The sequence below is a fragment of the Nicotiana tomentosiformis genome, chromosome 4 (assembly GCF_000390325.3).
Source record: "Nicotiana tomentosiformis chromosome 4, ASM39032v3, whole genome shotgun sequence".
NCBI classification, from domain to species: domain Eukaryota; kingdom Viridiplantae; phylum Streptophyta; class Magnoliopsida; order Solanales; family Solanaceae; genus Nicotiana; species Nicotiana tomentosiformis.
In genome coordinates, this window is record NC_090815.1 from 25,948,374 (window position 1) to 25,974,529 (window position 26,156).

A 26,156-nucleotide genomic window follows, 5' to 3' on the forward strand; every position below is an offset into this window, starting at 1 on the left:
TCGAGGTTAGGCACAACACTTCCGGGGTATATGGGATCGGTTGTACTCATACTACATTCTGCACTTCTTGTGCAGATTTTGGACTTGGTCCCAATGGCGTACCATAGACTTGCTCGGATTCAGCTACCTAGAGGAGACTTGAGATATAACTGTATAGCGTCCGCAGTTCTAAAGTCCCTTTCTACTTTATCTTAGCTATGTATTATCTTTCAAACAGCTTAAATTTTATTCAAACCCTTTATTTGTATTATTCTAGTAGCTCGTGCACTTGTGACACCAGATTCGGGGATGTATTTTGATGATTCGGTGGTTATGGTATTTCGCACTTTATTTCAGTAATTGACTTCCGTTTAATTTAATTTATTTAAAAATGGTTAAGATTATTTTAACGTTGGCTTGCCTAGCAAATGAAATGTTAGGCGTCATCGCAGTCCCGAAGGTGGAAATTTCGGGTCGTGAAAATTATTGGGTACCACATTATTGTGTTCAACGTGGTGGCCTGACTCGATGTCAACGTTCAAGTGAGCAGACTGAGATTTTGACATTTTTAGATTAACCTGAAATCAAACTTCAAAGAGCAAGTGTAAAATAGGGTGTGTTATGTAGATTCATATTAAATCACGACTATTATGCTTAGACCCACAGTGGGCGCTAAACTGTTTACCCTTAAAATGAGTAACAATTGAATTTGTACGCGGTTTAAAGGATACGTGATTTAATTTAACCAGAATGTTCTATGAACAGAAAATAATTAAAGTAAAGAGAAACAAAATGATCAAACCAAACTTGATGGGCAATTAAGCATAGCTTTAGGATGAACACCGAAAATTGACCTCGGTCAAGCCCTCAAGACAGGCTCGGTTGCAACCAAGTAAATAAGTAGCCGAAGAACACTATGAACAGTAGCTACATAACACAAATGAACTTTTATTACTTTGATATGCGTGTCTATAGTGGTTTTAGAATGAAAAGGTTCTTACCTTTTTAGAACTTGTCTTAAAAATTCCGTGCTAACGAGTTTTTCTATCTCCGAATAAAAGTCTTCCTCTATAAGTTTAAATTGCCTTCAGCAGTTTGGAGGTCAATCTATTTTATCTGATTTAATTTCTCAAACCCATTTGTATTTTTTATTGATGCATGTTGAAGTTCAATTTTTTTCCAAACCAATGCATGTTAATGTTAATTCAATTGTTCTTTCTCCTACCAAATGCAGGGTGTTCCTCGGGGAAGATCCATGTACATCCAGAAATTCACCCAGTTTCAGCTCACCGCTAATGTTGTTGCTCTGATAAGTAATGTTGTTGCTGCAATTTATGTTGGTGATGTCCCATTGAATGCTTTGCAGGTTTAGTTTCTCTGCTCTTATATCATTGATCATTCCGCTAAGTACAAGCAGTTGGAGTGTGCTACCTCTATGTTTTGAGATTGATCATTTAGGTTTTTCTATTCACTTGTGCAGCTGCTTTGGATGAGTATGTGTAACGGCCCCACTTTTCAATTTGAGTTATTACCCTCCTTTCTACTATTTAAAGTCTTGAATAATTTCATGTGATGTATTATGACTTGTGTGCAAAATTTGAGGTCAATCAGACTTGATTTGCTATATTTCGACATCAATTCTTCAAGAATAAGTGGTATCATATTCAGCATATGAGCTCCAAATTCAGTTTTGATTGAAGCATTAGATCCGTATTGAAATATTTGATCCATAGCAAAAAGAATCGTCGAATTCGGACATCGTGTGAGAAGGTTATGCCCATTTCCGTGTCAGGAACAATTTTCCTTTGCCATTAGTGCCCAGGGAAGCGTGGGGCTCTAGCCCTATCGCTAGGATGTTTAAAGGTACTGTAAATAGCGCCACAGGCAGTGTCCCATGCTACCTGTGGTGCCCGAAATAGCTGAGGCCCTATAAACGAGGGTTTCGACAGTTTTTGACAAAAATAGAGTTGGGGAGCTCGGTTTGGGCGATTTTTGAGCGATTTTCACATGTAAACATTGGAGGTAAACGTTCCTTATTCTATATTGATTATATTTCATGATTCCATACTCATTTACATCATGAATCCGTAAATTTGTGGAAGAAAAATCAGATTTTTATAAAATCTTCCAAAAATATAAAATGAAGATTTGAAGGTCAATCCGATATCGGAATTTGATAAAATTGGTATGGATGGACTCGTAATTGAATGGGTTGTCGGATTTTGTAAGTTTCATCAGATTCCGATACGTGAGCCCCACGGGCAATTTTTGAGTTAAATTTCGGATTTTGTTGGACAATTAGTATTTTCATATGGAATTAATTTCTATAATTAGTATTCACTGAATTGAATAAATTTTGTTAGATTTGAGGTGTCCGGAGGTCAATTCATGTAAGAAGGTTTTTGAATATCGACCTAACTTCTAAAAGGTAAGTATCTTGCCTAATCTCGAGTGGGGGAATTACCCCTTGGGCATTGAGTTTCCCGTATGTGTTTTTAATGATTTATGACTTGCGGGGATGGTTGGTTCGGGATTTGGAAGTGTGTGAGTTGAAATCAGAACACTTGGTTCCTTAAGTTAGCTTTAAATGGACAACTTTAACTTCGGTCAACATTTTGAGAAAATGATCCCGAAATTGGGATTTGATGGTTCCAATAGGTTCGTATGATGATTTTGGACTTGGGCGTATGTCCGAATCGGGTTTTGGATAACCCGGGAGCGTTTTGATGCTTAATACTAAATATCAACTATTTGAAGGTTTAAAATTTTTTAATTTGGTTTGGAGTAGGATTTTTAGTAATTGAAGTCCGTTCGGAATTCTGAGTTTGGGAATAGTTCTGTATAGTGATTTAAGACATGCACGCAAATTTTCGTGTACTCTACTAGTGTGTGTGCCAAGACCTGGTGTCACAAGTGTATGAGCATCTAGTAGATTATACAAAATTATAAATATTGTCTGAAAGGAAATAGATAGAATAAAATCCCTAGAAGAAGCATTAGTTGCTGCAGAACGGCTCAAAAAGTAGCTCACCACTAGGCCTCTGGATAACGCGGGTGCACGCCGATAGGTCCAACGATAGCACATGTCTCAGGTTCTACACAAAAAGTGCAGCAAGTGTAGTATGAGTACGTAAACAATGTGTACCTAGTAAATATCAAGCCTAATCTCGAAGAGGTAGAGACGAGATGGTCGACTTTGACACTCACTAAGGGTCAATAATAATAATTGACATAAAAATAGAAGTATCTAAATCAACATGATTCATAGAGTTAACAATTATTTTATTTAACCAGCGAAAATAATTAAAATCCCTTCAAATGCAATAATTTCCAATCTATTAATTAAATTCACAAGCTGCAATTAAAATATCAAGGTACCGTGTAATTATTATTATTATTAGGCACGATTTTGTGCCGAGGTCTTATGGCCCGATCCAGAGTCCCGTGTACACTGCCGAGGGACGTGTGGTGCGATCCATAGATGCATCTATACTGCTGAGGCATTCAGCCTGCTCCACAAGAAAGGAGGATATTCTCTTATGTACCTCCGGAAGGAGAGTATATTTATTATAGATTAATTCGAGAGGATGAATAATTTCTTTTAATAATTAATTAATTTAAACAGAAAATTGCATATATGAGATTTCCATCTTTTGCTATCTTTCCCTAACAATTCACAATATATTTCAAATAATTTAATTAAATAAAGGATACAATTTACGCACATAATTCATGCTTTGAGTCCTAACTACCCAAACTTTAGCATAGATAGTAGCTACGTACGGACTCTCGTCGTACGTAGCCCCTCCACAATTAGCAACAATTATTAATTTAATCACCTATGGGGTAATTTTTTCCTCACAAGATTAGACAAGAGACATACCTCAACTTGCTCCAATTTAATCCACTAGTAGGCCTTTTCCTCGATTATCCAACTCTGTATGGCTCGAATCTAACTAGAATAATTCGATACAATCACTAAAAATTACAGGAATCAATTTCATAAGAAAATACTATATTTTTCAATAAAAATCCGAAATTAATTCAAAAATCGTCTGTGGGGCCCACGTCTCGGAATCCTGCGAAGTTACGAAATATGAACGCTCATTTAACCACGAGTCTACCCATGCCAAAATTACTAAATTTCGATAACAATTCGGCCCTCAAATCATCAAATCTATCCAAGAGGGTTTTCAAACTTTTCCAACTTAATTCACCAATTAAATGATAAAAACAGTGATGGATTCGGGTAATTTAACCAATATTGAGTTAAGAACACTTACCCCCTTGATTTCTCTGAAAATCTCCCAAAAATCGCCTCAATCCGAGCTCCAAATCGGTAAAAATGGAAAATGGGATGAAGTCCCATTTTCAGAACTTAAACTCTCTGCCCAGTGATTTTTTCTACGCGATCGCGAACTTCCCCACGCGGTCGCGAAGTACAATTTCAACACTGCCAAAATTAACTCTATGTGATCGCAGAAAGTCTCACGCGATCGCGAAGCGCTGACTCCGCAAACCTACGCGATCGCGAACCTTCTCACGCGATCGCGAAGCACTAGGCGCGCGTGGCCCAGCTCCTCCCTCCGTTCCTCTTCGCGAATGCGGCCTTAGTCACGCGTTCACATTGTCCAGCTCGCTCAAACCTACACGATCGGGGTCGTTCCCACGCGATTGCATTGAACAAATTTCTAGTTGCCCAATTAAGCCTACGCGATCGCAACCCAAGTCATGCGATTGCATAGAACAAATTCACCTCTGTCCAAATTACCCTACGCGATCTCAGACGGACCTACGCGATCGCGGATAAGGATATCAGAAGAAAATACCAGCAGCTATCAGCAATCTCCTAAAAGCCAAAAATGATCTGTTAGCCGTCCGGAACTCACCCGAGCCCCTCGGGACCTCAACCAAATATACCAACAAGTCCTAAAACATTATACGAACTTAGTCAAAACCTCAAATCTCATCAAACAACACTAAAACCATGAATCATACTCCAATTCAAGCTTAATGAAACTTAAAAGTTTCAACTTCTACATTTGGTACCGAAACCTATCAAACCAAATCCGATTGACCTCAAATTTTTTACACAATTCATAAATGACATAACGGACCTATGAAAATTTTCAGAACTGAGTTCTGACTCCGGTATCAAAAAGTCAACTCCCCGGTCAAATTTTCTAACTTAAATCTCCATTTTAGCCATTCCAAGCCTAATTTAACTACGAACTTCCAAATAAAATTACGAACACGCTCCTAAGTCCAAAATCACCTTACGGAGCTATTGGAACCGTCAAATCCAGATTTCGGGGTCGATTTCTCAAAATATTGACCGAAGTCAAACTTAGCATTTTAAAGCCAAACTAAGGAACCAATTGTTCCGATTAAAACCCGATCACTTCCAAATTCTAAAAAAACCATTCCCACAATTCATAAATTATTAAAAAAATATTCCGGAAGTTTTTTTTAGAGGAACGGGGTTCTAAAAGTCAAAATGACCGGTTGGGTCATCACATTTACTGAAGAAGAACGCATTAGGACTTCTGTCCTTTCCCATTGCAGTACCCTACAAAAGCTTTAGGAAGATAACGAAGCGTAGGCCAAACACGAGTTTTACAAATAACAGATCGACTTGAGACAGAGAAATTCGGACGAGGGAGGAGGGGATAAGGTAGAGTAAACGCAATTTTCACTAAGAGAAAGATATGCCTACAATTGAATTGTTTGACCTCTGTTGATGCACAATGGATTAAATTTATTTTTTTGAAAATTGTGGGCTTATAAAAAATTATCCCTTGTATATTATTGTCTTAAACATGTCATTCCTATATGGGAGTATTGTTAAAAATAAAATGAGAATATAGAATTATGTCGCGACCTAAAATCTACCGGTCGTGATGGCACCTAGCCCAACTCGCTAAGTAAGCCAACTAACAGTCAACACACCAAATGAGAATAATAAGAGATCAATAATGAATTAACTGAAATACTCATACAACATCTAAAGAACTGGTAGTACAAGTCACGAGCCACTAAGAATTAGATTTACAAAGCTGGTATGGAAATAAATACAACATCTGTTTGAAATTGTACATAAACAGATTTCAAATCTAAAACTACTAAGAACAAGTGGCAACTATATCGGAAAAGAAGGTGTGTCTTCAGTGCCATATCCCGTCATACACAGCAGCATCAACTCCAATATCTGGACGCAAGGTGCAGAAGTATAGTATTAGTACAACCGACTTCATGTACTCAATAAGTAACAAACCTAACCTCGAGTTGAAAGCAGTAATGAACTCGGAAGAAGGTCAATGTCCGACTCCAGTAACCAATAATAACACAAGATAAAATAATGCAGTGATAGTAAATAAACATAAGATACCATATTCAGATTGATCACAAAAATACGGAAATTTAGACATGCTTTACAAGTATAACAACAGATAAGAGAATTGTGATTTTTTCAGAGAATTGTGATTTTTTCCACGCTTGCAACAACAGATAAGACATTTCATTTCCCAGTTAGCATGAGAAAAATACATCTCTATGCCTATATATGTGTCACGACCCGAAATTCCCACCCTCAGGATCATAGTGGTGCCTATCATTTCACTTTCTAGGCAAGCCAACGTTATCTATTTATTAAGTATTTTAAACAATTCAAATCAAATGATAACAGCAAAATTGAATAACCTGAAATAAAGTGATAAACTGATAAATGACGTAATCCAAATACAATCTCAGAAACTGGTGTCACGAATACATGAGTGTCTAGAGTACTACATTTAATAGTCTAAATAAAACACAACTGTTTGGGATAAAATAAATAGTAAAGAGGACATAGAAGGGGACTTCAGGGTTACGGACACCGTGCAACTATACCTCAATTCTCCACCGATAACTGGATCCGAGCAATCTCACTCAGCGTTGTTGGGACCAACCCCGTGTACTCTGTAAGTACCGAGTTTAACCGCGATGAATTAGTGATGAGGCTAAGGTGGGTCACTTACAATAACCTGTATGCAATAATAATAATAATAATAATAGGAAAAACAAGAAATGGAACTAAATCAGTTAACTCATAAAAAAGAACTCAAAATCCAAGTACCAGAGAAGCTAGAATAACAAGTCTCATAAACTCATCTCAAAATACCGAGGCAAATCCAACAATCACAAACAAATACCACATATATAATCTGTTGCGGCGCGCAACTCGATCCCACCATATCATCATCTGTCAATATTATAATCCATTTTTATTCTACCATTTCAATGCATTACCTTTCAATTTTCGTTGCGGCGTGCAATTCGCTCCCCAAACAATTTCAATCAACAACCAAGATTTACACGAATTTCTACAACAAAAGAGTAAATGTACGAGGCAATGAATAATCACATAATAATCAAAGAATCTCTAACAACTCGAATATCTCAATTTTATCAACTCATCAGTTTCTATCAATTAAACAACCCATACAAGTGAAACCACATTATATAAGGCAGCGACCAGGTTGGTTGCTTCAGAAGTTAGTGATTCTGGAGTGGAAATGGCAGTGGATCACTATAGATTACATTGTTGGGCTTCCACGGACTCAGCGGAAGTTTGATGCAGTTTGGGTGATTGTAGACCGGCTGACCAAGTCAGCTCATTTCATTCGACTACCTATTCTTCCGAGCAGCTGGCTCGAGTGTATATCCGCGAGATCGTCAGGCTTCATGGCGTACCGGTATCTATCATTTCTGACCGGGGTACGCAGTTTACATCACGGTTTTGGATGGCCGTACAACATGAGTTGGGTACTCGAGTGGAGTTAAGCATAACATTTCACCCTCAGACGGACGGACAATCCGAGCACACTATTCAGATATTAGAGGATATATTTCGTGCGTGTGTGATGGATTTTTTGGGTTCGTGGGATCAGTTCTTACCATTAGCGGAGTTTCCTTACAACAACAGTTATCAGTCGAGCATCTAGATGGCACCGTATGAGGCTCTGTATGGAAGGCAGTGTAGGTATCCAGTGGGTTGGTTCGAGCTAGGCGAGGCTAGATTATTAGGTACAGACTTGGTCCAGGATGCTCTGGAGAACGTTAGGGTGATTCAGGATAGAATACGCACAGTCCAGTCCAGACAGAAGAGTTATGCGGACCGGAAGGGTCGCGATGTTGCATTCATGGTTGAAGAGCGGGTCTTGCTCTGGGTGTCACCCATGAAGGGTGTTATGAGGTTCGTAAAGAAGGCCAAGCTGAGCCCGAGATTTATCGATCCATTTGAGGTATTACGACGTGTTGGGGAGGTTGCTTATAAGCTTGCCTTGCCTTCCAGTCTAACAGGAGTTCATCTAGTATTCCATGTTTCTATGCTCCAAAAGTATCATGGCGATCCATCTCACGTATTGGATTTCAGAACAGTCCAGTTGGACAAGGATTTATCGTATGTTGAGGAGCTGGTGGCGATCTTAGATAGGCAAGTTCGAAAGCTGAGGTTGAAGAATATTGCTTCTGTGAAAGTTCAGTGGAGGGGTTAGCCAGTCGAGGAGTGACTTGGGAGACCGAGCATGATATGCGCAGCCGTTATCCTCATCTTTTCACCACTTCAGGTATGTCTTTATGCTCGTTCAAGGACGAACGATTGTTTTAAGAGGGGAGGGATGTAACGACCCGGTCGATCGTTTTGAGTGTATTAGCCTGATCCCCTATTTACTATTTTTCCCGTATCTGTTTCTCCTTAAGTGACTTGCTGGGAGGTCTTGTTTTTGGTTTCAGAGTGTTCTGGGACACTTAGTCCCTAAAACGGAAGCTTAAGTCTCGGGATTTTTTTACCGTAGTCGGAATTGTGTGAAGACGACTCCGGAATGGAGTTTTGTTGGTTCTGTTAGCTCCGTCGGGTAATTTTGGACTTAGGAGCGTGTCCGGACTGTGAATTTGAAATCTATAGCTAATTTAGGCTTGAAATGGAAAAAGTCAAAGTTTTTGGGAAGTTTGACCAGGGGGTTAACTTTTTGATATCGGGGTCGGATTTCGATTCCAAAAGTTGGAGTAGATCCGTAATTTTAAATATGACTTGTGTACAAAATTTGAGTTCAATCGGACATGGTTTGGTAGGTTTCGGCGTCGTTTGTGGAATTCAGAAGTTTAGAAGTTCTTTAGGCTTGAATCCGAGTGTAATTGATGTTTTGATGTTGTTTTGATTAATTCGAAGGTTCGAATAAGTTCGCATGGGGTTATATGACATGTTGGTATGTTTGGCTGAGTTCCCGAGGGCCTCGGGTGTGTTTCAGATGCTTCGCGGGTTGAGATTTGGAGTTATGAAATTTGGTGAAGCCTTCTGATATCTAGTAGTTTCGCACTTGTGGTGGAGAGGCCGCAGGTGTGTACTCGCATGTGCGGAGGAAGGGGCGCAGAAACGGGAGTTGAGGAGATGGCCAGGGGTCGCAGGTGCGAGGGTGTTTCCGCATCTGCGAGCCCGCAGATGCGCCTGAAGCTCCGCAGATGCGTAAATTGAGATGGAGGAGAGGATCGCAGAAGCGGACTTTTGTTCGCAGGTGCGCACACGCAGGTGCAACTACTTGCATGCAGATGCGGACCCGGCCCTTTTAGTTATTTTCGCACCTGCGATGGAATTTTCGCAGGTGCGGCGTCACAGATGCGACAGAAGGTCTGCAGGTGTGGAAGAACTCGACAGAAAATGAAACTTCGAGGGTTTGATTCCCATTTCAATTTTGGGACTTCGAGAGCTCGGTGTGAGGCGAGTTTTCGAGGTCTCTTTAAGAAGATTGTTGGGATAAGTGATTCTAACTCGAATTGGACTATATTTCATGAATCTATTGCTATTTTCATCATCTAATTAGGGGTTTGAGTTGTAAATTTGGGGGGAAATGGTAGAAACTTCATAGGCTAAAATTTCGAATTTTGGAAGGTGATTTGAGGTTGTGTTCGAGTAATTCTTGTATGGTTGGACTCGTGAGTGGATGGGTGTTCATATTTTGTGACTTTTGTTGGATTTCGAGATGTGGGCCCGCGGGCCGGTTTGAGCCTATTTTGGATTTTGGCTTATAATTTCGTATTTTTCTTGTGGGATTGATTCTTTTGGCTTATATTAATTATATCTTACTGCTTGTGGCTAGATTCGGAGCGTTTGGAGATTTATTCGAGGGGCAAAAGCATTGCGGAGTAGGATTTTGCACGTTTGAGGTAAGTAACTGTCTTAAATCCGATATTGAGGGTATGAAACCCCGAGAATTGGTATGAGGTGAGTGTTTAGAGGTGACGCACATGCTAGGTGACGAGCGTGTAAGCATGCACCATGAGGGATCGTGACTTGGTCCATCCCGTGAGACTGTAAAGTCGAATAGCCATTGTTATTACTTGTTCATCCTTGCCTTTGAGCAATTGACTGTCTTTCATGTTAGACACCATACTTAGGCCATATGATATCACTGTTGGGACCCGCAGTGGTCGTATACTTGTTGAATTGACTGCTAATTATTGTCTTGTACTAAGTCACAGTCTTACTTGTGTGTTATATCTCTGTCCTCTCTCATTTCTTGTTGACATTGTTGTATTCTCTATTTGGGCTGATTATTATGATATTCTGCGAGCCCGAGGGGCTAGAGAAGTTAGTGACTGAGATTGGGCCTGAGTGCTGAGCTGTGAACTATGTGAAGGTATATGGATCGGGTTGCACGCCGCAACGAGCCTTATGGCTATTTTTGGACTGTAGATCGGGTTGCACGCCGCAACGAGCCTTATGGCTACTTATATGATTGGGTCTGGCTGCACGCCGCAGTGATATAGCGCTTGGGCTGAAAAGAGCCCCTCTAGAGTCTACACACCTCCAGTGAGCGCATGTACCTATTGAGAGTGTGTACTGAGGGCTGAGAGCCGAGAGTATAAGCTGAGTGATTATTGCCTTCAGAGGCTGTACTTGCTTTTATTTATTGATGCACATATGTTGCTACTTGTTGTTGTTATGAAATTTCTTGAAGACTCATATCTGTTTTACTTGAGCTCGAACTGATTTGACTTATACCACCGGATTTGAAAGTGTGTTCACTCTTTACTGAAAACTTTTGAAATGATCTGTATTTTTATAGCTCGTCACTGCTTCTCAGTTCCTTATTTAATTCTGTTACTTGCTGAGTTGGTTGTACTGATGCTACACCCTGCACTTCATGTGCAGATCCAGGTGTGTATGGTTCTGCTAGTCGCTGAGTTCGTGCGCGAGATGATTATCGGAGACTTACGAGGTAGCTGCTGGCGTCCGCAGTCCTTGTTTCTCCTTTCTTATTATCTCTTCTCTCTTGTATTGGCATTTGGCACATACTGTAGTAGACTCTGTTTCTAGATTGGTTGTTAGATGCTCATGACTTAGTGACACCCCGATGTTGGGCTATCATTCCGCACTTGTATTTTTGGGTTTTTACCCTTTTATTATGTAAACCTTCACTTAATTTAATTGCTTTAGCTCCTTTCTGTCATATATTGAAAGCATATTGAGAATGTCAACTTGCATAGTTCCACGATAGGCGCCATCACGACAGGTTAGGTATTTGGGTCGTGACATTAAAAATATGGTATTAACAAACTAAAAAGAAAAGTAAGATACAATAAATAAATAAATAAAAATAGGATTTGAGCAGGTGGTGTTAAATGCGACTTGTTGATTCGGATAAATAATTATGAGGTCTTCATGCCTCGCGTGTTGCTGTCAGTGTTGCGAAAATTTGAAATGAGATTTTAGTTCATATGAGATTAATTGAGGATGCTGGAATTAATTATAAACAACTATTATGACCAGAGATGTGGTTATGGGCATACGTTGATGTGTGCGTAGGCACGGGTTGATATAGCTGGTTGAAACTAATATCGTGCGTTGATGTGATAATAATGCCTTTTGAAATTAATTGGAGTGTAAGAAGTTGGCTTTAATGTTTATAAATGATGATAAAAGAAATAATATCAACTGAGATGGTGTTGTCGGACCCATGCTAAATTGTGGTGACGTAGAATTACCCGCGAGTATGTGTGTAATAATACACTCAGAAATTTAATGTCCTTAGAATAATTCTAGGCACGTTCGAGGACGAACGTATGCTTTAAGAGGGGGAGGATGTAACGACCCGACTTGTCGTTTTAAGAATTTACGTTCCGTTCGGTGGCTTAAGGTCTCGAGCAGCTTTGAAATGTGTATTATGACTTGCGAGGGTGGTCAAGTTTGGTTTTCGGATGATTTAGGATTTAATTAAAAGAACAATTCTTGTTTTGGAAGCTTAAGTTGAAATAATTGACCGGATGGTGAATTATGTGTAAACGACCCCGAAATAGAGTTTTGATGATTCCAATAGCTCCGTATGGTGATTTTGGACTTAGTAGCGTGTCAGGAAAACGTTTTGGAAGTTCGTAGTGAATATTTGCTTGAAATGGTGAAAGTTGAATTTTTGGGAAGTTTGACCGGGGAGTTGACTTTTTGATATCGGAGTCGCAATCCAGTTATGAAAATTTTCATAGATCCGTTATGTTATTTATGACTTGTGTGCAAAATTTGAGGTCAATCAGAATTGATTTGATAGATTTCGCCATCGAATGTAGAAGTTGGGAATTCTTAAGTTCCTTAAGCTTGAATTGGGGCATGATTCGTGGTTTTAGCGTTGTTTTATGTGATTTGAGGTTTCAACTAAGTTCGTATGATATTTTAGGACTTGTTGGTGTATTGGATTGAATTCCATAGGGCCTCGGTTGAGTTTCAGAGTGGTTTTGGATCATTTTTATCTGCTGTTTTTTTTTTTTACAGCAATGTGCGAAATTTATGATGCGCAGAGCTGATGTTGGAAGCTTATATCTGGAAATCTATAAAGAATCTGAAAATTATCAAAACATGAAAGTTGTAGCCCTTTGATTCTAGTTTCCAGAATGATAAACCTTTCATTATTTGGACATGTGTACAAAGAGTTATGATTGATTGGCTGAAGCTCGTACTGCAGATTTTGGCTACAGCAGTGTGCATCGCCAGAAATTTCTGCTGCACAAGGCTGACTTTGGGAGCTTATATCTCGCAATCTATAAGGAGCTGGGCGATGAGAAAAACATAAAAGTTGTAGCCTTTGTATCTAGGGTGCAGAAAGTTAAACCGTTTGGCAGTTGGAGTTGAGTACGAGAAGTTATGGTTGATACACTACAGGCTATTGGGGAAGAGTTTTGGAAGAGTTTGATATTTTCAGCATAAGCATGTAATGATCCAAAGGTTCATTTTTAGTTATAGAGATTGAAATTCGATTTCGAGACTTCTGGGATTTTGATAATAAATTATAGGAGTGATCTAGAAAGCCTGGTCTAATTTCATCAAGTCGCGGTTGGGTTTTTAGCGCGAAACATGAGTTAATTATTTAACGAGCAAAATTGGTATCGCATTAAGCAAATGAGCCCCGAATTGAGTTTTGATTAAATGACTAGGTTCGTATTATTATTTGAGACTCACAGGAATAAGAATCGTCGAATTCCGAGTTCGTTTGATGGAGTTAGAGCCTTTTAGTGACAATAATAACTGTTGGTACAAGCAAGTTCTGGTATGGACTTTTATTGACGAAAAATGACGGAAAATGGACTTTTAGTGACGGATGAGTAGAGACTTAAGGACCAAAAATGGTCATTTCCTTCATTTCGTTTTGGATTTTTGGAGCACGGTTCTTGGGCGATTTTGAAGATTTCTTCACGACTTCGACTTGGATAAATGTCCTATATCCAAAAGTGATTATATTTCATAAATCCATGGTTATATTTATCATTTATTCAAATTTAAATGGAAGAAATCAAGATTTTTGCAAAACATTTCAAAAACGAAAATTTTATATTTGGAGGTCGAGTTGTTATCAAAATTTGATAAATATGGTATGGATGGACTCGTAATTGAATGGGTTGTCGGATTTTATGAGTTTTGTCGGATTCCGAGACGTGGGCCCCAAGGGCAATTTTTGAGTTAAATTTCGTATTTTGTTGGAAAATTAGTATTTTCATATGGAATTATTTCCTATAATTAGTATTGATTGAATTGAATTAATTTGGATAGATTTGAGCTGTCCGGAGGTCAATTCAAGCAAGAAGGCAATTTTGGAATATCGGTCTAACTTCAAAAAAGTAAGTATCTTGCCTAACCTTGAGTGGGGGAAATTACCTCTTATACATCGAGTCTTATGTGCCATTTGAGAAATATAAAAAGCCGTGTACGTGAGGTGACGAGTACATACTCGGGCTTATATGTGCAAATTTTATTGGTTTAAATTCTTAGGCATTATTGTGTAGTAAATTGGATAATTGTTGGCATTAATTAAATTATCTATTTGCCATGCCTAAATCCTTGTTTGTTGAATTTATTTTTTATGACAATTTGGTGTGATTGTTACTTGAATATTTATGTAAATTCTGTGATTTTGTTGATTTGATATTTCCTAGAAATAATTATATTATGGATTTTCCATCTTCAAATAATTAATGAACTAAGCTTAAACTGAGGCGTTAATATAATTATCAAGAATTTGGATTAATGAAGGCGTTGCCCTATACTGAGTATTTTATATCTCTGTTGATTGTTTTTGAGGTTTTATATATGTTGTGTGGAGCCTTGGGGCTATTTTTGAGAAATGTATTCACTTTACTATATCATTGGAATTGGTTGTGGTTGTTGGGAAAATTGTGATAGGAATTGATTGTGTTGTGTTGTCGTGATAATATTCCATGCAAATTGTTGTGTGATTTGAGTTATTATTATGAGAAGATAAGGGTGGCATTTCACTGTTGATATTATGTGGGTATAAGGGTGGCATTTCACCGTGGTTATGTGGTTGGATATTGTCTGGGCAGAGTGATAAGTGTGGCATTTCACTGTGGTTATGTGTGTTGGGATATTGTCTGGGCGGAGTGATAAGGGTAGCTATTATACGGAGCGATAAGGGTGACTATAGGAGCGATAATGGTGGCTATTGATATTGTCAGGGCAGAGGGATAAGGGAGGCTATTATAGGAGTGATATGGGTAGCTATAGGAGAGATAAGGGTGGCTATTGTCAGGGATGATATATGATGATGTGAGTTATTGCGTTGGTAATTTTTATGTGATGTTGTGATTTTTCTTATGTTTATTTTTATATCTTGTGCAATTTGTCTTGTTATTTTGGTAAACTTGATAATAGTCTGATGTATGTTGAAATTGGGAGCAAGTGGCTATTTCCAGGCGGAATATGAAATGAAATGTGGGCACGAGGTGCCGTGAAAATATGAAAGTGGGCTGAGACCCGTATTTTATGATTTTGAAACGAGGTGTCACAGGGTGACGTTTATGCGAAAGATATTTATTTGAAGAAATTATATTTGAAAGAGATTTATTTGAAAGAATTATATTTAAAAAATATTTATTTGAAGGAATTATATTTGAAAGAGATTTATTTTAAATTATTATATTTAAAAGATATTTATATGAAGGGAGTATATCCGAAATATATTTATTGGAAAGCATTATATCGTGAAGATTTATATTTTAAGGACTTGATTAATTGGGTGTACTTGTATTTATTATTTGTTGAGCAATATTAATGGTGTTCTTGTTGCCCTACTGTGTATATCACTGGTTTATTAGTGTTGCCATTATTGTTATTTCTTTTTCTATTATTTTTGTATACTATATTGCACAGGTTATTAGATTAGTGAGTATCTTGACTGTACCTCGTCACTACTCCACTGAGGTTAGTCTTGATACTTACTGGGTACCGACTGTGGTGTACTCATACTGCACTTCTGCACATTTTCGTGCAGAGCCAGGTCTTGGAGCTATCGGACTTGGATATAGTTAGAGTGCGATCGCAAGGATTCAAGGCAGAATTGCTTGGTCGTCGCAGTCCCTTGGAGTCTTTCTATTTTTATTGTACTATTAAATATTAATCAAACAGTATTGAGTATTCGATCCTTGATATCATTTCATGTATTCAGTTAGAGTTCGTGACTCAGTATCACCAGTCTTGGGAAGTTGTTTGTAATTATTTTCGGTGTTGGTTTTGACATTTGTATTAAATTATATGTAAATAAAATGGCTTGAATTGTTATTATAGTCGGCTTACCTAGTCTTAAAGACTAAGTGCCATCACGACGCCTGTGGTGGGAATTTGGATCGTGACACAACTGTTTCAAAATTATTTCAAAAATAGAATTGCCTAAAAGCTTATGTACTCAAGTCATGCCCATATGTGGTTGTTTTAACAAATGCTTTGCCTTGTGAGTATTTTCAATGTGTTTTGCATTCTTATATATTCGTGAGTGGAAATTGTGTATTGCCCTTTTTGGGAAAAAGTATTTCAAGAATGAATGGTGTGTTACTTGTTGATGATTTTAACTTGCGCATCAATTGCCAATTAGTTTACTCCATTTCTCAGAAAGAAATCTATTATGCTTAAATTGTTCATTTATAATGAACTTATAGTTATGATCTTCGGAATATTCTATTTGTTGATATTTTTGATGATGATACATGAGGGAAGAAATGAAAGTTTGGAATATCAAATATGGCTACCGTACCTTGAATAAAGAATCTTGTGAATGGCCAAAATAGCCAAAAAAATATTGTTGTTGTTATTAGTTGAAAATACTAGTGGAGATTCATACAATATGAAAGATGATGAGGTAAATACATTTGTACCTATGCTATATTTGTGAATTATTCCCCTTATTTAGGATGAGATTGATGTGATAAAAGTATTCCCCTTATTTGGGATGAGATTGATGTGATAAAACTATTCCTCTTATTTGGGATGAGATCGATGTAATAAAATTATTCCTCTTATTTGTGATGAGATTGATTGATAGAAAATGATGATGTCGATCCACACGACATTGTGCTGAGACAGCCTAGCTGATCGGGTCGTGATCGGACACCATGCCGCATACATGGTGGTGATTGTGCTGGAAATTATAATTGAAATTGTGATTGTGGTTGATGTCTCTAATGAGATGGCCTAGCCGATCGGGTCGTGATCGGACTCCGTTCTTAAATTACGATGGCATTGGTATTGTGAATATTGGTATTATGAAGATTGGTATTGTGAATGGTGATGCTGTGAACAGTGGTACATCGGTGCTAAAGATCTCCCATCAAAAAATAATATTATTATCATAGTTTGATTATCAGTCCTCCCAATCTGGGGGTGTGTACAGACTCCGGAGGGGCTCCTTCAGCCCAAGCGCTATAACAAGCCAACCATGGCATAAATCAATACAATATGCTGCGGCGTACAACCCGATCCCATCATAAATTCTCACCATTAGGCCCCCGACCTCACTCAGTTATCAATCTCTCCAGTCTCTCGGGCTCACAATGTCATGAAAATCAGCTCAACATGATGATGTGATGTATCATTAAATGGTAACATAGACTGCGATATGTTATGAAAATGAATGCGTATGACTGAGTATGTACTTGCAACGTAAGCAAATAACTCAACAACAGAAATGACCTCAGTGGGTCCCAACAGGATAACCATATAACCTAGACATTGTTTCTAAATGTAATGAGATGTCCTAGCCGATCTGGTCGTGATCGGACTCTGTTTTAAAATTACAATGGTATTGATATTGATAGTGACTGTGGTTGATGTCTCCAATGAGATGGCCTAGCCGATCGGGTCGTGAACGGACTCCGTGCTAAAAGTACGGTGGCATTGGTATTGTGAACATTGGTATTGTGAACGGTGATATTGTGAATAGTGGTACATCGGTGCTAAAGATCTCCCAACCAAAAATAATATTATTATCATATTTTGATTATCAGTCCTCCCAGTCACTAAATCCTTCCAATCGCTCGGCACTCGCACTCAGTAGGTACATGCGCTCACTGGGGGTGTGTACAGACTCCGGAGGGGCTCCTTCAGCCCAAGCGCTATAACAAGCCAACCATGTCATAAATCAATAAAATATGCTGTGGCGTGCAACCCGATCCCATCATAAATCCTCATCATTAGGAGCCCCTCTAATTCATATGGTGAAAATCGCCTAAACAATTGCCCAAATCCGAGCTCCCCAACTTAAAATATGACCAAATGAACAAATCCTCGATATTAAATATTTTTTGGTCCAGCTGTTCTACCTTGTTTGGTGTGCCAAATGATCTCGAAACTCGTCTTTGATGCCTCCAATGGATTCCTTGTGAAATTCAGTCAAGTTAGGCTTTTGAATCACCCAAATTTGCCTTAAAATGAGGGAGATATGATGTTTTGAAGTTTTAAATAAAGTCTGAAAATTTAATGGATAAAAAAAATGACATTTTCGTAATTATTTTACACAAAAATATCAACAACGAAAGAATTTCGTTTTAGCACCCAAAACACATTCGGAACCTCTCGGACACAAAGCATATATGCGTTTCAATCATAAAACACGCTACGAACATGATCGCGCTCGCAAAACACTGTAAAGAGGTCATCTTCACCCGATATTGACCATGGTAAAACTCCAAATCTTTAACTTAACTAGTTTCTCAACCAATGATCCAAAACACACCCGAGCCCTCGGGACCCCATTCAATCATACCAATAAGTTTTAAAACACGATACGAACTTATTCAAAGCTTCAAATCACATCAAACAACATAAAATGAAGAATCGTACCTCAAATCAAACTTAATAAACTTTTGAACTTTCAACTTCCAAAACTCGTGACGAACCATATCAAATCAACTCGGAATGACCTCATATTTTACACACAAGTTTTAAATGACATAACGAAATTATTCCAACTCCCGAAACCAAAATCTGAACCCGATATCACCAAAGTTAACTCCCTGTCAAACTTATGAACATTCCAAAACTCCAAATTGCCAAGTTCACAATCACCATCCGAACCTAACGAAACCACTAAAACTCCGATCTGCGGTCAAATGCACAAAAGTCAAACTTGGTCAACTCTTCCAACTTAAAGCTTCAATCATGAAGTTCATTCTTCCAAATCGATTCTGAATAACCTGAAAACCAAAATCGATGATTCACTTAAGTCATAATACGTTATACGGAGCTACTCATGCCCTCAAACTATCGAGCGAAGTGCAAATGCTCGAAAGGACCGGTCGGGTTATTACAGAAAATCATTATAGATTTTCTGGATTCTGGGCAAAGCGGGTGTTCTTATGCTTTGATAATTTCTCTGGAACTTGTTCCCCTTCTTTAGTGGACCCAATCTCAAATACTGAAGTCCTCACAGTTGCTTTTCCAAGTCAATCAAAGATAGAAGGCTTGTTAGAAGTGGCAGATTCATCTTCTATAGTGATATAATTGTTGCTCGCCCTTCTTATGGAGATACACACACTAGTGAGAGTTGCTTGTATCCTACACCTTCACGTGGTTGCCTCACATCAGCTTCTAATGGGAGCTTCCCTAAATTTGATGGCTCATTGGGATTGTATCCAGCTTTTGCAAATAACCTGTAAGCATTAGTATCAAAGCCTTTATCTATACGCTTCGTAGAGAGTGCTACATTTTGCAAATGATTTTGGGTCACAAACTCTGCGAGTAGTGTTGAGGGTAACTTTACTACCTCAATTGGTTTGATCGGAAGCGTTAACTCCCTTAGCATATTGGTTTGGAGTTTGGTTGATTCTCCCTTCTCTTCCTTCTTTTTAGGGACATAACGGAGGGCAGGAGTTACTTTCTTGTCATAAGACACAGTGTTCCCTCCATGAGACTTATTTGAGTTACGGTATACCTCCTCAGCAACAACCTTGGTTTTGTCGGCAACCACCTCAGCTCTCTTAGTCATAGGCTCGTCATTCTTGCCATTCATGCATCATCAACTTTTAGCTCTTTCACAATAAGGTTCTTCAAGTAGAACTTTGCATCGGCTAAGTGTGACTCAGCCTTGGTGAATGGCTCGTCATCAACAACTATCTTCTTCTCGACTTTACCTTCATAGTACTTCAAACATTAATGGTAAGCAGATGGAACCACTTTATTCTCATGTATCCACGGCATTCCAAGTAAGACGTTGTATGAAGTTTGTGCATCGATCACATGCAGCCATGCACTTGATTACATATCTTCAATGGTGAGGCCCAACCCGATCGCGCCTATGGCTCTTTGCCCCCTTGGTTGAATCCTTGAATCATCACACGACTTCCCGAGAGTTCGTTCATGGGAATGCCAAATTCTTTCGCAGTGCAAATTGGTAAGATGTTCACTGAGGATCCTCCATCAACCAAAATTCAATTTACTCTTTCATCGCGCATATAGCTAACCAGGTATAATGGGCGGTTGTGAGAAGTGTAACCTAGTAGAAGATCGTCATTTGTGAACATAACGTTTTCCTCACAAGCATTAACTTCTTAAGGAATGGACTCGATGAGCTTTTCTGAAGATGGTGCCAATGGTAGGTCATCACCCTTTTTTTCCCTTTGTCAACATGGTAACAAGAGGCATGAATACCCTCATGGGAAATCTTCGTGTGGAACCAACTTGGTAAGAACTCCTCAAAGGTCACTAGATGTCGTGGCTTTTGAGGGTGGTGCACCTCCACTTTTGCTTTCTTCAAATGCTTAACTCGATTCCATCTCCTTGGTCTTTTCACCATCATTTACCTTGTTGGTTGTTCTATTGACTCTTTTCGTTGGCTCCTTTTGTGGCGCCTACGATGAGTCACCAACGTTCAACCTTCATCATCATCATGATGATCTACTTTGACTTTGTTATTCTCCAGTAATTCTTCATCTTCAATTTCATTTAAACTACCTAGCTCATCTAGACTGAATGAGTCAAAGGTGATAGAGACTTTGTTCGCACTCGCCTTCTCATCTTCGAGCACGATCTTCTTTTCACGGGCCAAGTCTATAACTTTGTCCTTAAATACAAAGCACTTCACAAGATGATCACTACAGGAAAATAGGTCTTTAGAGATGGAAAATTAGGTCGTTAAAATTTCAAATCCGGCCATTATAAGTCAATTACGATGGGGTAAAAATCGGTCGTCGCCGGTCGTTAGTGCCTCCGTCGTTAAAGGTAAACGGCTGGATTTTGATCCCGTCTTAAAAACTCTTTTAACGATGGCAAGGAATCCAACCATTATACCAACATTAGCGAGGGGGTTTTCCCATCGTTATATGTCGTCCAGTCGGTAAAAGCTTCACTAACAGTAACTAATTTTTGGTCGTTGTTAGTGTTTGGCGACCGGAATTTCATTCGTTAATTGTATGTACTTTCAACGATATACTTTTTAAAAACCAAAATTTCTCTTTGCTGATGTGAAATTTTAAGTAATAAATATATTACACACATTTGAAATCATACAAAGAATGAAGTCAATATTGGCATAAAACATCTTTCTTAATTATAGAGAACTAATCAATTCCTTAAAGAAAACAAAAAGTTAAAGAGAAAGTAAAATAGTAGTTTGTACATGTGACGACAACTCCTAATAAAACCAAATAGATTTTCCTTGTTCTTCAACAATTCTAGCTTCTTCAACTTGCTCGGAACTATCTTTATGGAAGATTCTTCAAACGTCAGGCCCTTTGTCTATTAAAAAAGGTTCACATTAGTTGAGTAAGAAAATAAGATTTAATATTGGTAAGTTGCTACACACAGTAATATGTAAAACCACGAAGCCAAGAGAATCTTAAAATACTATGAACAATTAGTGCTTCTTACAACAACATTACTAAATCCAACATTAAAAGTATCATGAAACCTATTACAAATGCTCGCCAACTGTATAATAGCCACAACATTGGGAGCAAATGATATAATACAAAAACGTATTACTGTTCCCTCCTTTTGCACAATCATGTTTAGGAAGCACCTTAGAAAAAACTAATTATCTTTAACAAGAAAGAAACACTTAGGATTGAATTATTGGTTTGAGCCATGTCATAGCCACCACCATAAGGGGTTGGATCATATTCTTCAAAAAGAGTGTCATCATGTTCTTTAGTTGAATAAGAGATTATATATCTTGTCTCCAAAGAATTAGCAGCCTTTTCATATTGGATAAGTTTTGGCTCAGTAGAATTGTGCACAAAGTAACTTAATTGTGGATGCATTTTAGTGTAGTAGTAATTGTAACTAGTACTCTTCTCAATTTTCTCTGAGTTGCTATAGCCATAGGAAGAATATGATATTGAAGACTGAATTGGAAAAGCATCATAATCATAAGTGGCATTGAAATAAGGAGTCAAGTGGCACTCACCAGCATCACCATTGTAGCCATAGAAAGCCATCTATTAAACCCTTCAAATTCTGAGAACAACTGCTAGGAAGACTGCAAATTTTTATAGTTTTATCTGCTTTGTATTTGATGAATATGCATATTATTAAGGTAATATAATTTCAGCCATATAACATATGCTAAATGGATGCTGATATAGAAAGGAAGAACATGTGCACTGCATAATGGTTGGTTGGGCTGATCAGCTGATGCGATAATAGTGCAAGCAGATAAGAAAGTAGAAAAAGGAAGTGTGTGATTGTTCTGCACTTAGTCTATGAACAAAGACAAGCAAATCAAATTCAAATGATTGATACTGGACTAACATTTAGTGCCACAAAAGTGGGTGAAGAGGTAGTTCTTGAGGGAAAATAATAGTACGGTCTAAGATATATATACTCACAGTGTAAAAAATGATAACAGTATCAAGTGTAATTCGACCTCTTATTGCAAGTTATTTACTCTACTTTTCAGGTTGTAAGATCATGCTTGTTTTAAACAGTTACCTATGGTTACATGTAAATTAACATAATGGTGCAACAAAAAAAAAAATTGATGAAGCATAATGGTGTAAAAAAATTATATATTGTCAGTTAAAAAAAATTGAACTTCTAAGAAATTCATGTACCGAGGGTGTTCAGTAAATTTCGAACTAATAAACTCGTTGGTATGCAACAGTTGAGACGTTTGTGCAGTGTAAACATGTATGGACCTTATGAGATCTCAGTCATGAAAATAGACGGATCAAGACTCTATAGAAAATCTCTTCTCCTGACATGAGTATATGTAACTAATTTAAGATTTTTAAGTATTTCACAACAATATGCAGTCTTTTGTTAATTTTAGATATTTCAAAGAATGTTTTTAACGTGTGAACACCTATATCACACATGTTCAACATGAATACATCAGGATTCCACCAAATCTGCCACCAGTCTAAACATTCCACCAACTACTACCACCAGTACCATAACTTTCATGAGTTGCACTCTGCTTCTGCAGACCAAACCAGACTTTTGTCGCGATTTCCCTGCTTTTGCAGGTGAGAGTTACTGTAGTTACCATATAACAATTACCTTCTACTACCTCATATCTTCCCTTTTTCTCTATCCACACACACATTTCTCTCACTCTAGCATCTTAGGTTCATGTAGATGCTAACTATTATTAGGCTATCGCACTACCAAGGAACAAAGTATCTTATTACCATAGAGTGTCGTTATTTACTTCATTTAGATTGTTTCTCCTTGATTAGGTTAGATCAGATCCTCATGCTAAACACCTACCAATGCAGAGAAATTGAGATCTATAATATTATGTGTTCAAGCTTAGCATGTAAATAGGATAGAAGCTGCTCGATCAATTATCAAAGCAACTAACTAAAGAACTGGAAAGACTTGGGATAGAAAGTTAAAAGGTTCCCTATATGGTTTTATTGAAACGACTGGCCAATACCTTTTGACTGTGATATGCTTAGAAGCTTTACTGATGTGTCCTTTCGTATTATTATTTGGACTTCCCAAGCTACCAAGTGGAAGAATTGTTGGTAAGTTTTCTCCGAACGCTACTAGAAAATAAGTAGTATAAATCAATGTCTTCCAAAAATAGAAAAAAGAAGAAGTATAAGCATAATAATTAGCCACCTTCCAGTAGCTAACAAAGGTGTAAAACCTTGTCTTATTTAAATTCTCTATCTTAGAAGATCATATCAAAAATGTTCACCCAGAAAATATGTAACAACTTGTCTCCTCATGTTTCAATTGCACAACTAAAAATCACCACATATAGCTTGTTTAATACACAAGATAGTAAAAACATACTAAACTATGAATTTGGTCCACATGAATTTGCATATTTTAGCTTGCCAAGCACATATAATGTTATACGTTCATACAATTAATCTGAGATGCACATATCTAATTGGATTTCAATATTAGAGTAACTGTACATATGTCAAGGTCAGTACTTTATTAAACTAAATTCATTTAAGGATATTCATCCGGTCATAGTTGGTAGGAATCTTACGCACCTGATAAATATTTCAGCTTGTACTTTGTTGACTTGAAGATGGTGCTAATGAAGGTTGATCAGTCAGTAAGCTTATAATATGTGCATACTTAGAATCTATGTCGTCCATACGTATTTCTAGTGATTCTTTTGTTTTTTAGTTGCATTCATCTCGGTCTGTAGTGATTCTTTTTCTTTTCGAGTTGCATTTACCTCAGCCAGTATTGCAGCTTTTGAGGAGCTACCACCTTTCAACTTTTTAGTGGTTATACCACCCCCTAATCCAACCACGCGACTCTTGTTTTGAGGTCCGAAGCACCTTTCCACTACCTCGATATTCGTAAGAGATGGCTCACATTCTACCAGTTCTGGTATCTCAACCTATAAAATAAAAGAAAAATTAAAATAACAAAATACATCAAAATAAAATGAAGGTTGTAAAAGAAAATTCATTAATAAACATACATATTTTTTACTAACTTCAGGTTCTACAAGCATGTCATTTTTCTTGTGAGTCTCAGAGAAGACGATCGCCATGTTCGGTGGATTACCGTCTTTGCCTCCCTTCACATTTAAATAAACAAGTCAAACAAAGATGAGGTTTCTTTATAGGATTGCACTGTGCACTTACCAGTTCGTAAATAATTTCTCTAATCGGCTTGCTACGCGTACGATGAGGCATTCTCAACTTATACTTATTGATCGAGTTTCTAATACTTGTTTCCTATATTAAGAACAAACCATTGAAACTATGAACTGTTACTTGCAAAAATAAGAAGTTAAAAGTAGTTATGAAGTCTTACCTTAATTTTTTCACTTAAAAATGTTCCTTGACAAACCATTCCCAATCACTCTTGTCCACCTCATCCGGGACATCTTTTAGTGCTTCATGCAATGGCTTAAACTTGACATACCTGTGCAATGATCCTCTCCCATTGGTCCATAACTTTTTCATATGATTTACGACATGATCTCTTTGATGATTCATGTCATCACTGTCAAATTTGTCCTAAAATATTTTGCAAAATCATTAATCAAGAAAGTAAAATTTTTCATGTAAACAAAAAAAAAATGGATGTAGTCTACATTATGGCATATTCAAAGTCTATAACACGTACTAGGTTCAGTTAATATCTCTAAGTTTCATCAACGAACCTAACCTCTGTAATAGTTACATTTAGAGAGAAAATAAAAGTGTGTATGCACAGAGACAAGAAATGTGAGAGCTGCATAACTCCAATGTTTCATTTAGATGCTAAAGTTCCCAAACCCAGGCAATTAAGCCAAAAAGAGGAAGTGCCAGATACCATGCCATACTATATGAGAGAGAGATATATATGGTGTAGCATTTCAGATATCATATGTAAAGTAGATATGCATCTTAGTTCTCAGACCATTGGTCTTTTTATTTCAAGTATATATCTAGCATTCTCCCATCCCTCCAGCATTCAATAAGCATATCCATAACCAATTGTAAATCTTATTCAACCTTACAATCATCTTATAATTTGAAAGGTTAATACTTGCTATTTTTCAATTTTCATTGCATTACTCATAGTAAGAACCATATCAAAGGAAAGTTCTTGAAGCCAATAGATGCTTATTTTTCCACAATATCATATATTGCAAATTGATTTTTACTTTAACACAGATCATTACTTGCCTCTTCTTTGTAGACAAGGGAGATTACCGAAGTTGATTGATTTGCATCTCCACAACTCAAAAGGTTGTTATTTCAAAAATCAGTTAATTACTCGACAAAGCTTTGAATTTTATAAAAAATACTGTAGAATTTATTACGTCTAAACAACCTTATATTGGTGGAGAAAAGGTGTCACACGTGGAATCTTACTGAGCTGACAAAGTATGATACGTGGAACAATGGTGAAGTGACAACTAGCATATTCCATTAATGAAAATAATGGAGCAAGGAAGATGCGG

General features: G+C 37.6%; 1 protein-coding gene across 3 annotated transcripts; it reads right to left on the bottom strand.

Annotated features, from left to right (window-relative positions):
* Positions 1-24,248: 24,248 nt before the first annotated feature.
* Positions 24,249-25,219, bottom strand: LOC138910610 (uncharacterized). Of its 3 annotated transcripts, none has more exons than XR_011415744.1 (4): positions 25,019-25,219; positions 24,843-24,939; positions 24,681-24,775; positions 24,249-24,596 (listed from the first exon to the last, which is right to left on the bottom strand). XR_011415744.1 is itself a non-coding variant. In XM_070201843.1 (4 exons), exons 1-4 carry the CDS (start codon positions 25,055-25,057, stop codon positions 24,354-24,356), a joined length of 474 nt encoding a protein of 157 aa, XP_070057944.1. In that variant the 5' UTR covers positions 25,058-25,219; the 3' UTR covers positions 24,249-24,353. The 3 variants fall into 3 exon arrangements, 1 of the variants encoding a protein (XP_070057944.1); XM_070201843.1 differs by having other exon boundaries at positions 24,681-24,779; positions 24,847-24,939; XR_011415743.1 differs by lacking the exon at positions 24,681-24,775 and having other exon boundaries at positions 24,847-24,939.
* Between the last annotated feature and the right edge of the window lie 937 nt (positions 25,220-26,156).

What these genes read in the sequence shown, in the direction of transcription:
- LOC138910610 (XM_070201843.1), bottom strand. Translation starts at nt 25,057, where the DNA reads ATGGTTTGTCAAGGAACATTTTTAAGTGAAAAAATTAAG. An exon ending in TTTTAAGTGAAAAAATTAAG is followed by an intron (nt 24,940 to 25,018) that starts GTAAGACTTCAT and finishes TTCTTAATATAG; the next exon opens with GAAACAAGTATTAGAAACTC. An exon ending in CTGAAGTTAGTAAAAAATAT is followed by an intron (nt 24,597 to 24,680) that starts GTATGTTTATTA and finishes TTTATTTTATAG; the next exon opens with GTTGAGATACCAGAACTGGT.